Genomic DNA, 14,289 nt, shown 5'->3' on the forward strand with positions numbered 1-14,289 from the left:
AGGGATATAATCATTTTTGGGGGCGAGGACGAATCCAAAGGGTGACCAGGAGGGCAAGGTGTGGGTGATCTATGGGAGAGCCTGAGAAACGGAGACCAAAAAGCTGCTGAATTTGAAATCAGGATTCACATGTGGTTAGAGTGCGGTAGATGTTTCATACATATACAAGATATGGACTAAAATTACTGTAATTCTTCAGGAGAGCAGCTCTCAAACAAAAATCCTCCCCTTACAGAATAAGCCATGGAAAATGAGAGGCTGCTAGGTAGGCGGTCATGAGAATGAGAGGCTGCTAGGTAGGCGGTCATTCCCAGCAAATGTACTGGCATTTGTGCCGTAAGTTAGTTTGGCTACCGATAACCAATGTTTGTGATGTATTTCTGAGAGATCTTCTGACCATTCCTTAGTAAGGAAGATTATTTCTTAGTAGGAGGCAACTCCAGAAAGTCCATACAGGACAGCCTGGAGAGGGGAGGGGACACCGCGGCGTCAGAGGGGCCTCTGAAATGTGCCTTGAACCTACGTAGTTGCCTAGCGAGTTGCTTAAGCTCCTTTGGGACAATCTGCAAAGGGGTGGAGGGGACAAGGGCTGCTGGAAACAAGTTCCATCACCGACAGCACTGACAATGACCTCGGGGATCAAGAGCTGGCATTCCAGAGACGGGTAGACCTGAGTCTGAAGCCTGGCTTTGCCAGATAGCAGGTCCTCAATTTCAAATACATTATTCAAGCTCTCTGGCCCCCACTGTTCTTTGTAAAGTAGGGTTTCTAACAGTGCCTACTTCATCAGGTTGTTTTGAGAAATGAGATCATACATGCAAAGAGCTTGCTTAGCACAAGGCTTGGCGCATAGTAATTGCTTAATAAACTTTAGCTGAAAAGAGGCAAGAGGAGTGTGCAGGCTGTGAATCTTATAAAACTTTGCTTAAACCCAAAGAAGGGAGGATGTGTTTCTTCAAAGCAAATTTGTCATGAGTGTGTGGGAGAGAAAGATCAAGAATCACCAATACTGCAGGAATCCTCGGTAATAAACAATCACCTGGGGAATCCCTAAAGAGTCTTGTCCTCCCACTGGACCACAGCAGCTTAAGAAAAAAGGAATCTAGTTGGTATGTTCTGTACGCCGTTCAATGCGCAAGAGGCAGGTGGGAGGCATGGAATATGGCCAGCCTTAACGCTCTTGGCCTAGAATTTAGAATTAATCTGGACAAGGCCATTGGTAAAAGGAGCTGCTTTCATTGTAGAAGGCCAGCACCTTATCCATTAGGTCACTGGGGTTTCACGTAGCTACCTTCATTTTAAAGCAAAGCATTTCTGTGGCAACGTAAACATGCCCTAAGCCTGTTTGGGGACACCCACACACTTGCCGCCAGGGGCATTCATGGAGCACGTTTGTTCCACACATAACTTAGGAGCTGTCGTGACCTCATCATACTTATTACACCTTCATATTCCTCGATGGACAAATGCTTCAACCCTTCTCAATGCAGCTCTTTCCCTCTCTCAACACCACTTTCCCTCTAACACCAAACATCACAGATAAAGGCCCAGGAAACGCTTTAAAAAAGGAGCAAAAGTCTAAAAGCGTAATTTACTGTGAGACGTATCATGGGAAGAGAAGAATAATCAGATGGGAAGAAATTCCATCACTTGCGCTCATTCTCAATGTATTAAATTGAGCCATATGTGGGGATTGTTTTTAAATGTTTCTGACTTAGAAAAAGACAAACTCATGTGCAATCAAAGAGCTCGGCCAATGGCCAGACACAGGGGTGCCATGTCAGAGGTGCCTGGAAGAGGCACAGTAAGTGCAAAGAGAACAAGTTCAAGCAACACAAATTCTAGGATTATTCAAGCTCCACTCCCTGACTTTCTTTTTACTTTCTCCCCACTCGACTCTCTTATCCTCCTTCCCCATCTCCTTAAAGATAACTGGCGAGCTGCTTCTAGACAGGAAGCTCTGGGTTATACTTTAAAAGGGACACGATATTTGAAATAGGTCATAAACCAACAACAGTAATAACATACAAGTTACATGTAAGTACAGGACGGCGCTGTCAGAGCCCAGACTGTTGTCCACCTGCACGGTCACTCGGAAAATGCCCACGTTGTGATAGACGTGCTTGATCCCATCTTCCATGGAGCTGAGGTTGACGTAAGACACTGCAATGCCATCACCAAAGTCCACTTGGATGAGTGTCCTCTGGACGTCACCCTGAAAAACAGCCCAACATCAGAGAAGGGGAGTCGGTGCTTGTCGCTTCTGCCCCGGGGGCTGGGGCTTGTCCCCGTCCCTGGGTCCCTGGCTCAGGGCTAACGGCAGACTCTGGCTCCCTCCTGCAGCTGGGAGCATCTGTCTGCATTCGACAGAATCCCTGTGACATTCCCTGGCAGACAGGAGCTTACCAAGATGGATGTTCTCCAAATCTGAAGGGCACCCACCACCAAAAGTTTCAAGGTTTGGAAAACTAAGTCTTTGATAATCTGTTCCAATTGGATATTCAATTTCTCTGAGGGATCTGTTTACACTCTTATCGTCCCCATGAATAAAAGGTGTACACACACAGCTTTTTAAAGATTCAGCCTACCTGACATGGTTACAGACCTCTTCCCTTGTGTCCAGGACCCTGGAATCCTCTTCTTATTCCTGGTTCCCTAACCATGTTAGAGGAAGGATAAAAGACACCTTGCCTCACACCTGATAGGACATTGGGCTCAGTGCTATTATTATTTAAGATAATGACGGTTAATTCCTTTATACTCAGTATTTTGTGCTATAAAAAATGATAATATTTTATTCTTCACAGAATCTTAGCTGGGAGAGAAAAACAGGCCACATTTGTCCATTTTACTGGTAGGGAAGCTGAAGTCAGGAAAGACGTAATTATCTGTTCAAGGTTAACACAGCTAGTTAGGGGCAGACCTAGGATTTGAACCCATCTCTGTGGACTTGTATTTCATTCATTATAGGTGAATAAAGCACAGATGGTTCCTCCGGGCTTGAATCCCAGGGTGCCATTAGCAAGCTGCATGACTTCATGCAAGTCATTCAGCCTCCTTGGGCTTCGGTTACCTCATCTATGAAACAGGCATCATAATACGTTACTGTCTTCACTCAAGGGGTTGTTATAAGACATGTGAGTTAATTAATCCTCTATAAAAATTTGGACCAAATCAATGACTGTCAAAACCATGCAGCTGTGAAGGGCGTGCAATCCCCCTTTTACAGCTGGATTGGAATCATACAAATCTAAATTTCCCAGTGGGAGGTAAGAAGAGGGAGGATAAAAGTCTGCTTTCTAAAATTCCAGACCTGTAAGAAAACTGGTTTGGAATAACAGTAGAGATTCTTAAGGAACAAAGTTTCTTAGATCCAACTGACAAAAACCAGCTTCTTTCCCATGCAGCCTATCCTTTATCAAGTTTTTCTTGTTTGTTTTGTTAGCTTTTCCCATTTTCAAGGAAAAAAAAAAAACTAAAAGAAAAAACCCAGAAACCACACACACACACAAACTCTTTGAACTAAAAAAAAAGTATTTTCGATTAAGTAAGGTTCATATAGTACCATATTTTTTGAAAAGGCCAAGTTTAAAATGCTGACATTTAAAAGATTAATTCACAGGGAAAAGAAAAGCAGTTCAAATCCTATGAATCTCTATGACCTACTCTTCTGAGCTATGCCCGGCCAAGCATCGTGTGGGGGGCACACAGCAGGGCAGCTAACTCTCAGGAAGGACATGAGCAAGAATTCTCCCCTCGGGAGGGAGAAAGAAACTCCACTCGGAACTACAAGACAAATTATCCACAAGCCCAGACACTGTGCAATTACTTGAATTCCCTTCGCTAATAAATATAAATGTCAACGATTCTTGCTGACTTGTCCTTCATTTGCACAAATCAGACGGTCAATTTCTCGGTGCTGTTTCTAGTCAGTTCTCCCATGTTTTCTGGATTTTCAACAGAGGTGCTGCCAGCCAATCTTAGGTATGTGCACAGAGGAAGAAACTGCCTTAAAATCTACTCACATCATTTGGGACAATTTTCTGAGGGAATTATCAGGAGTAGTTAGGGTTAACTGGGTTGGCCATGAAATAAAACAAGCAATAGAATTTCTGAGAAAGAGAGGGAGGGAGAGATTGAAGATGGAAGGAGAAAGAGGGAGAGAGGGAAAGAGGGGAGGGAGGGAAAAGAGGGAGAAAGAGAGAAAGTGAGGAGAGAGGGAGGGAGGGAGGGAGGGGCATTGAGATTGAGAGACTGAGAAAGAGAGGTTTAGGGTTCTTTGTGGAGACAGAGTGGGCATCAGGTAAGGGTCACCACTGGCAAGAGCACAGAGGGGAGACTCACATCTCAGCTGATTCTACCTCACCCCCATAAGTTACAGCATCTACCCACACACCTGAGAAAAGTCCAACTTGGGCCGCCCTTGCTTGAGTCTCCCAGCCTCGCCCTTTCTGTCTGGTATTCACCACTGTGCTTTTGTGGGCCTGGACTTGGACCTCTTTCAGTGACTTAAAACTCCTCTCAAGTTCTGTCTGGATGTCCACTGTCTTTCATGCTGGTCTTTTGGCCTGCAAGTATTCCTTATTATCCGCTCATGACAATGCTCCCCACATACGTAACAGGTGAAAGAAGGGAGCCACGGTGTTGGGACGGCTGTATCAGTAGGGCTACCTTCACAGAGGAGTCATGCTTTTAGGGTACTCGGTCAGGTATCAGGAAGATCTCTCTAGCTCTCACTCTCACTCTCCCTGGTGTGAGTGCAGGCCCCTGGGCTTGGTCCTCTGTACCAGGAGACAGGGGTACCAAGAGGCAAAGGCAGCAGATTTCATCCCTGATGTTGGAGCTGTGCCCACTCAAGTGGAACATACTAAATGCCATGCTTTTGCCTTCAGAGGCTCTGAGGTGCTTCATAAGCCTAACACAGCTGTCAATGCATCGCTTTGGGGCTCATCAGTCATCAGCCTCTGCCTTCCTTGGGCTGAGATGGGGATGCCAAAACTCCTTTCAAAGAATAAGAAACAGGGCAAAGGCAAGGGAGCCTAAGTCCTAGATCACCACGATTAGGCACACTTGCCCTGCTTTAACTGGCTTTCTGGTCATTCATTCATTCATTCATTCATTCAACCAACCAACCAACTGGCAGATATTTATTGTCTATCTTGTGTCAGGCATGACATGGGAAAATGATGATAAGTAAATTATAACAAACCAAGCAAAACAGATGTGGTCTGGGCTTTCATGAGCATACGGACTACTAAGTGAGACAGATGAAATAATCCCAGATAAATAAAAAGTTTTACAGGGGATGTTATGAAAGAAAGTCCACGGTGTTCTAAGTTGTAGAGTAGGGAGAGGTAGAGAGCTAAAAATCTGATCTGATTGAGAACTTCAAGGAAAGCTTCCCAGAAGAAGTTATATCTGAGCTGAGATGACCTTAAGGAAAGAACTGGGGTGCCTGGGTGGCTCAGTTGTTAAGTGTCTGCCTTCAGCTCGGGTCATGATCCCAGGGTCCTGGGATGGAGTCCCGCATCTGGCTCCCTGCTCAGCAGGAAGCCTGCTTCTCCCTCTCCCACTCCCCCTGCTTGTGTTCCCCCCCTCGCTGTGTCTCACCCTGTCAAAAAAAAAAAATCTTAAAAAAAAAAAAAAAAAAAGAACCAAACAAAGGACACGAGTGAGTGAGATGGAGGTAAGGAGTCCAGGCAATGGTGACAGAGGGAATCAGCTGTGCAAGGGCCCCGTGGCAGTGGGGGATGGTACAGTAATAGGAAGATGAAGATAAAGACACAGTATGGATCAGAGGAGCAAGATGGTGGAGGAGTAGGAGACCTGGATTTCATCTGGTCCCAGGAATTCAGCTGGATAGGGATCAAACCATTCTGAACACCTACAAACTCAACAGGAGATCGAAGAAAAGAATAGCAACAACTCTCTGAACAGAAAAGTGACCACTTTCTGGAAGTCATATTCTATCCCTTCATCATATTAACCCTTATTTTTGTACATATGTAAGTTTTTCTTTCTTTAAAATTTTGGAGGCACTTTCTTCTAACAGACCAAAATACACCCAAAATCTAGTGTGTGGCATGGCACTGATCTATGCACCAGCCTGATCATATTTGATCACATTCTATTTTTTTGTTTTGTTTTTCTTTATTTGTTTTTATCTTTTTCTCTTTTTTTTTTTCTTTCCCTCTCTTTTTCCCAGGTTTCAGGTCTTTTCTGATTTGTTTAGTGTATATTTTCTGAGGACATTGTTACCCTGTTAGTATTTTGTTCTCTCATTCATCTATTCTCCTCTGGACAAAATGACAAGACGGAAAAAATCACCTCAACAAAAAGAACAAGAGGCAGTACCAACTGCCAGGGACCTAATCAATAGGGACATCAGTAAGATGTCGGAACTCGAGTTCAGAATGATGATTTTAAAGATATTAGCTGGGCTTGAAAAAAGCATGGAAGTTATTAGAGAAACCCTCTCTGGAGAAATAAAAGAACTAAAATCTAACCAAGTAGAAATAAAACAGGCTATTAATGAGGTGCAATAAAAAATGGAGGCTCTCACTGCCAGGATAAATGAGGCAGAAGAGAGAATTAGCGATATAGAAGACCAAATGATGGAAAATAAAGAAGCTGAGAAAAAGATAAACAACTACTGGATCACGAGGGCAGAATTTGAGAGATAAGTGCTACCATAAGACAAAATGACATTAGATTAACTGGGATCCCAGAAGAAGAAGAAAGAGAGAGAGGGGCAGAAGGTAGGGTGGAGCAAATTATAGCAGAGAACTTCCCTAATTTGGGGAAGGAAACAGGCATCAAAATCCAGGAGGCACAGAGAACCCCTCTCAAAAATCAATAAACATAGGTCAACACCCCAACATCTAATAGTAAAACTTACGAGTCTCATAGACAAAGAGAAAATCCTGAAAGCAGCTCAGGACAAGAGATCTGTAAGCTACAATGGTAGAAACATTAGACTGGCAACAGACCTATCCACAGAGACCTGGAAGGCCAGAAAGGACTGGCATAATATATTCAGAGCACTAAATGAGAAAAATATGCAGCCATGAATACTATATCCAGCTAGGCTGTCATTGAAAATAGAAGGAGAGTGAAAAAGCTTCCAGGACCAACAAAAACTAAAGGAATTTGCAAACACGAAACCAGCCCTACAAGAAATATTGAAAGGGGCCCTCTAAGCAAAGGGAGAGCCTAAAAGCAACATAGACCAGAAAGGAACACAGACAATATACAGTAATAGTCACCTTACAGGCAATACAATGGCACTAAATTCATATCTTTCAATAGTTACCCTGAATGTAAATGGGCTAAATGGCCCAATCAAAAGACACAGGCTATCAGATTGGATAAAAAAAAAAAAAAAAGACCCATTGATATGCTGTCTGCAAGAGATTCATTTTAGACCCAAAGAAACCCCCAGATTGAAAGTGAGGGGGTGGAAAACCATTTACCATGCTAATGGACACCAAAAGAAAGCTGGGGTGGCAATCCTTATATCAGACAAATTAGATTTTAAACCAAAGACTATAATAAGAGATGAGGAAGGACACTATATCCTACTTAAAGGGTCTATCCAACAAGAGGATCTAACAACTGTAAAAATCCATGCCCCTACATGGAAACAGCCAATTAATAACAAAAGCAAAGAAACACATCGGCAACAATACAATAATAGTGGGGGACTTTAACACCCCCCTCACTGAAATGGACAGATCATCTAAGCAAAAGATCAACAAGGAAATAAAGACTTTAAATGACACACTGGACCAAATGGACTTCACAGATATATTCAGAACATTCCATCCCAAAGCAACAGAATACACATTCTACTCTACTGCCCATGGAACATTCTCCAGAAAGATCACATCCTAGGTCACAAATCAGGTCTCAACTGGTACCAAAAGATTGGAATCATTCCCTGCCTATTTTCAGACCAGAATGCTTTGAAACTAGAACTCAATCACAAGAGGAAAGTTGGAAAGAACTCAAGTACATGGAGGCTAAAGAGCATCCTTCTAAAGAATGAATGGGTCAACCAGGAAATTAAGGAAGAATTTAAAAAATTCATGGAAACCAATGAAAATGAAAACACAACTGTTCAAAATCTTGGGGATGCAGCAAAGGCGGTCCTAAGAAGAAAGTATATAGCAACATAAGCCTTTCTCAAGAAACAAGAAAGGTCTCAAATACACAACCTAACCCTACACCTAAAGGAGCTGGAGAAAGAACAGCAAATAAAGCCTAAACCCGGCAGGAGAAGAGAAATAATAAAGATCAGAGCAGAAATCAATGAAATAGAAACTAAAAGAACAGTAGAACAGATCAACAAAACTAGGAGCTGGTTCTTTGAAAGAATTAACAAGATTGATAAACCCCTGGCCAGACTTATCAAAAAGAAAAGAGAAATGACCCAAATAAATAAAACATGAATGAAAGAGGAGAGATCACAACCAACACCAAAGAAATACAATTATAATAACATATTATGAGCAACTCTATGCCAGCAAATTAGATAATCTGGAAGAAATGGATGCATTCCTAGAGAGGTATCAACTACCAAAACTGAACCAGGAAGAAATAGAAAACCTGATATAACCACCAAGGAAATTGAAGTAGTAATCAAAAATCTCCCAACAAACAAAAGCCCAGGGCCAGATGGCTTCCCAGGGGAATTCTACCAAACATTTAAAGAATTAACACCTATTCTTCTGAAACTGTTCCAAAAAATAGAAATGGAAGGAAAACTTCCAAACTCGTTTTATGAGGCCCCCATTACCTTGATCCCCAAACCAAAGACCCCATCAAAAAGGATAATTACAAACCAATATCCTTGATGAACACGGATGCAAAAATTCTCACCAAAATACTAGCCAATAGGATCCAACAGTACATTAAAAGGATTATTCACCACAACCAAGTGGGATTTATCCCTGGGCTGCAAGGTTGGTTCAACATCCGCAAATCAATCAATGTGATACAATACATTAACAAAAGAAAGAACAAGAACCATATGATCCTCTCAGTAGATGCAGAAAAAGCATTTGACAAAGTACAGCATCCTTTCTTGAGCAAAACTCTTCAGAGTATAGGGATAGAGGGTACATACCTCAATATCATAAAAGCCATCTATGAAAAACCCACAGCGAATATCATTCTCAATGGGGAAAAACGGAGAGCTTTTCCCCTAAGGTCAGGAACACGGCAGGGATGTCCACTATCACCACTGCTATTCAACCTAGTATTAGAAGTCCTAGCCACAGCAATCAGACAACAAAAAGAAATAAAAGGCATCTAAATCGGCAAAGAAGAAGTCAAACTCTCACTCTTTGCAGATGATATGATACTTTATGTGGAAAACCCAAAAGACTCCACCCCAAAACTGCTAGAACTCATACAGGAATTCAGTCAAGTGGCAGGATACAAAATCAATGCACAGAAATCAGTGGTATTCCTATACACCAACAACAAGACAGAAGAAAGAGAAATTAAGGAGTCGATCCCATTTACAATTGCACCCAAGAATAAATCTAACCAAAGAGGCAAAGAATCTGTACTCAGAAAACTATGGAATACTCATGATAGAAATTAAGGAAGACACAAAGAAATGGAAAAACGTTCCATGCTCATGGATTGGAAGAACAAATACTGTGACGATGTCAATGCTACCTAGAGTAATCTACACATTCAATGCAATCCCCATCAAAATACCATCGACTTTTTTCGAAGAAATGGAACAAATAATCCTAAAATTTGTATGGAACCAGAAAAGACCCCGCATAGCCAGAGGAATGTTGAAAAAGAAAACCAAAGCTTGCGGCATCACAATTCCAGATTTCCAGCTCTATTACAAAGCTGTCATCATCAAGACAGTATGGTACTGGCACAAAAACAGACACATAGATCAATGGAACAGAATCGAGAGCCCAGAAATCGACCCTCAACTCTAGGGTCAACTAATCTTCGACAAAGCAGGAAAGAATGTCCAATGGAAAAAAGACAGTCTCTTCAACAAATGGTGTTGGGAAAATTGGACAGCCACATGCAGAAGAATGAAACTGGACCATTTCCTTACAGCACACACAAAAATAGACTCAAAATGTTTGAAAGACCTAAATGTGAGACAGGAGTCCATTAAAATCCTAAAGGAGAACACAGGCAGCAACCTCTTCGACCTCAGCCACAACAACTTCTTCCTAGAAACATCGCCAAAGGCAAGTGAAACAAAGGCAAAAATGAACTATGGGGACTTCATCAAGATAAAAGGCTTTTGGACAGCGAAAGAAACAGTCAACAATACCAAAAGATAACCGACAGAATGGGAGGAGATATTTGCAAATGACATATCAGATAAAGGGCTAGTATCCAAAATCTATAAAGAACTTCTTAATCTCAACACCCAAAGAACAAATGATCCAATCAAGAAATGGGCAGAAGACATGAACAGACATTTTTCCAAAGAAGACATCCAAATGGCCAACAGACACATGAAAAAGTGCTCAGCATCATGTGGCATCAGGGAAATCCAAAGCAAAACTTCAATGAGATATCACCTCACACCAGTCAGAATGGCTAAAATTAACAAGTCAGGAAATGACAGATGTTGGCAGGGATGCGGAGAAAGGGGAACCCTCCTACACTGTTGTTGGGAATGTAAGCTGGTACAGCCACTCAGGAAAACAGTATGGAGTTCCTCAAAAAGTTGAAAATAGAGCTACCATACGATCCAGCAATTGCACTACTGGTTATTTACCCCAAAGATACAAATGTAGGGATCCGAAGGGGTACATGCACCCCGATGTTTATAGCAGCAATGTTCACAATAGCCAGACTGTGGAAAGAGCCAAGATGTCCATCGACAGATGAATGGATAAAGAAGACATGGTATATATATATACAATGGAAAATTATGCAGCCATCAAAAGGAATGAAATCTTGCCATTTGCAATGACATGGATGGAACTGGAGGGTATTATGCTGAGCGAAATAAGTCAATCAGAGAAAGACATGTATCATATGACCTCACTGATATGAGGAATTCTTAATCTCAGGAAACAAACTGAGGCTTGCTGGAGAGGTGGGTGGTGGGAGGGATGGGGTGGCTGGGTGATAGACACTGGGGAGGGTATGTGCTATGGCGAGAGCTGTGAACTGTGTAAGACTGTTGAATCACAGACCTGTATCTCTGAAACAAATAATATATACGTTAAAAAAAAAAGAAGAAGATAGCAGGAGGGATGAATGAAGTGGGGGAAATCGGAGAGGGAGACGAACCATGAGAGACTATGGACTCTGAAAAACAAACTGAGGGTTCTAGAGGGGAGGGGGGTGAGGGGATGGGTTAGCCTGGTGATGGGTATTAAGGAGGGCACGTTCTGCATGGAGCACTGGGTGTTATATGCAATCAATGAATCATGGAACACTACATCAAAAACTAATGATGTAGTGTATGGTGATTAACATAACATAATAAAAAAAAAGACACAGTAGGAACATGTTATGAAATTATACTGAAGGGGAGAAAATGGCATTTTAGGAATTGTTGCCGAGTTTCTGATTTTTATTTTTTTCCTAAGAGCAGTGGGAAGCCACTAAAGTGTTTTAAGTGGAGGTTTAGCAGAAGATGGAATGATGATGTTTTTAATTCAAAAAGATCACTCTGGTTTCAATATGGAGGGTGAACTGGAAGGAGGCCCAAGGATTCTGGGAGGTTAATTAGGGGGCAGCTCAGGGTAGATGATGTTAGATTGAAATATGAGTTGCAACAGGAAATTACATGTACCTTCTTATCAAAATTAACTCCCATAGTTGATTGGTTTTAAAACCAATGAATCTCAGATTTTGACATCATCACCTCTTATAGAAATGAAAAGAAAAAAGCGCTGATGCCCAGCTACCACCCAAGACTCCCATCTTGACTCAGGCCCTCCTGGGAAGATGCTCGGTTGGTCCTGCTGTGGTCTGAGAAGGTTCACAGCAGATGCTGGACTTCACCAAAGGTTAAGGCCCTTGGGATTGGATTGTTGAATATTAGGTTTTCTCATCATTTAATCCATCTGAAAAGATGAGGACAACCCAGTTCAAGCTGATGCTATTCTCATTCCATTTTGGTATGGGGGTGAACCTTTCCCAGGAGGTTTTAGGATTAGTGTGAAAGGTGCATCAGTAAAGGCCAGGAATGAAAGAACTAAACTCGTCTTTAAGTGACTGAAGCACAACTATAAACAAAAGTTCTAAAGTGTACGTAGTCAAGATTCATTAACCTCTGCAGGAAAGCGAGTGGCTGGATAATACATGAGTAGTTTGTATAAAGTCCTAGGTGCTGAGATGTGTCCTTACTGGCTGTATCCTCGCTACCTAACACAGTGCCTGCAGGTCACTCTTTTCCTTTCAGTACGTTTTTGAATACTGTGCATCTGCTTGCTCATGGAAGTGCTTTCTTATATATTATCTCAGTTGGCTGTTAGGACTCCAGGGAGATAGCAAGGGCAGATGTGCTTTGATTTGCTCCCCCAGGAGAACTGGGACACAGAGAGGTTAAGTAAGATGCCTGGAGTCCCATCGTTCGTGAGACTGAAGGAAGGGTTTAAGATGATCTGTGGTTTAACTTTATCCATGCAGCTCAGTCCTTGGTGAAGCTTCTTTAACTGAAAGTTACTTGTAATGCCTTTTAGAGTTACAGAAAGGTGAAAACAAAGGCAAGATTTCGGTTTCTTTTCTTGTTAGGCTCCATCCCTGGCTTTGACTCTTTCCCCCTCTGACAAAAGCTTTGCTTAGAAGTGGAAAGATGGATTAGCATGAACGCCATACTGCATTCTGATGTCTTCCCGCTGGTGAAACGGTATTGTGTGCAAGCCATAAAGAAGATAGAGAATATGGGGAACAACAGGTATTCATAACTCAGTAGTCAGGAAAATGCACCGTATAATTGAGAGTTACTTCCATTTAATAAATCACAAGTCACAATTCCTGAAATGGCTCCTAGGCTGGCAAATATCTAGGCTACCGTATAACATTTTTTAGACCTATGCCCTTTCGTCACCTGCTCTGATACAGATACAGAACTGAGAATATTATCAAAAGATGTGCCCAAGAAAAGCACAAAAGCCACATGAAATCCATATGGGGGGGGTGCCTGGGTGGCTCAGTTGGTTAAGCGACTGCCTTCGGCTCAGGTCATGATCCTGGAGTCCCAGGATCGAGTCCCGCATCGGGCTCCCTGCTCGGCAGGGAGTCTGCTTCGCCCTCTGACCCTCCTCCCTCTCATGCTCTCTGTCTCTCATTCTCTCTCTCTCAAATAAATAAATAAAATCTTAAAAAAAAAAAAAAAAAAAAAAAAAGAAATCCATATGGGGATTCTCCAAGGGCATTACTGACTTCGGTAATAGAAAAATAAATATATCAAATGGCCACTAAGGAGCCAAGATTAACCTGAGCAATGGAAGGTGTGTGAACCTATCAGAGTTCCTGCAACATGGCTTGAGAGAAAAATGGGAAAACAAATACTATAGTAACTCAATACTGACAGCCTCATCCAAAAATGCGACTCCAAGACACTCCTGAAGGCATTATAGACTCACTGCAGATAGAAACTGGGCTCATATGTCAGAGCCTGGCCCCTGCAAAGCTCAGGCTTGCCTCAGGCTTCCCTGGAATTCAGTGTTGAAAGTGATCTTAAAGTTCATGTAGCAAAAACTATGTTGTAGAGAACTGACTTTAGTATAACCCATTTTTTGTCAAACAAAAACACAGCAGATAACAGGGTATGTACTGCATATGTGTGTGTCTGTATGAGCATAAAGGTGCTGGCAAATATAACCCAGTCTGTTAACACTGATTCCCCCCAGAGGGGTAGGGGCAGAGAGAGACCAGCATTTAGGATTAAAAGAGGGAGGGAGTAAATGAAGGGAAGTAGAGAGTTCACCAAATTTAAATGGGGGGGGTGGAGTATGGTATAACACAAGCAACAAGGCAAAACACAACATTCTATTTCTACCATTACTGTAAATCAATATTTAAATATTGATTAAGTATATGAGATATAACCAGAAGGTAACACAAATTGATAACAGATTGATGATGGAATACAACCAACTTTGGTCTTAGATTTCTGTTCTTTTTAATGTTCTTTTGACCACACACTAAGATTTTTTTAAAAAAATGATTAAGCAGCATTGAATGACAGAAACAAAAATTAGAAATTTCAGCCCTTTCTTTTTAAGGTTAAGAATATTTAGTAGAGTGGGGAGCACGAAATAACAGTAACCTACC

The 14,289-nt window shown here is 41.9% G+C and overlaps 1 protein-coding gene across 4 annotated transcripts in view; it reads right to left on the reverse strand.

Moving 5' to 3' along the window:
- Window positions 1-14,289, reverse strand: part of SORCS1 (sortilin related VPS10 domain containing receptor 1) — a 510,277-nt gene that overhangs the window by 45,823 nt on the left and 450,165 nt on the right. For all 4 annotated transcript variants that reach the window (XM_021699529.1, XM_021699531.1, XM_021699532.1 and 1 more), the window contains exon 19: window positions 2,029-2,215. In XM_021699529.1, the coding sequence (XP_021555204.1) occupies window positions 2,029-2,215 (187 nt within the window). The remainder of the gene's footprint in view (window positions 1-2,028; window positions 2,216-14,289) is intronic.

This window comes from Neomonachus schauinslandi, chromosome 6 (assembly GCF_002201575.2).
Source record: "Neomonachus schauinslandi chromosome 6, ASM220157v2, whole genome shotgun sequence".
Classification (NCBI taxonomy): Eukaryota; Metazoa; Chordata; class Mammalia; order Carnivora; family Phocidae; genus Neomonachus; species Neomonachus schauinslandi.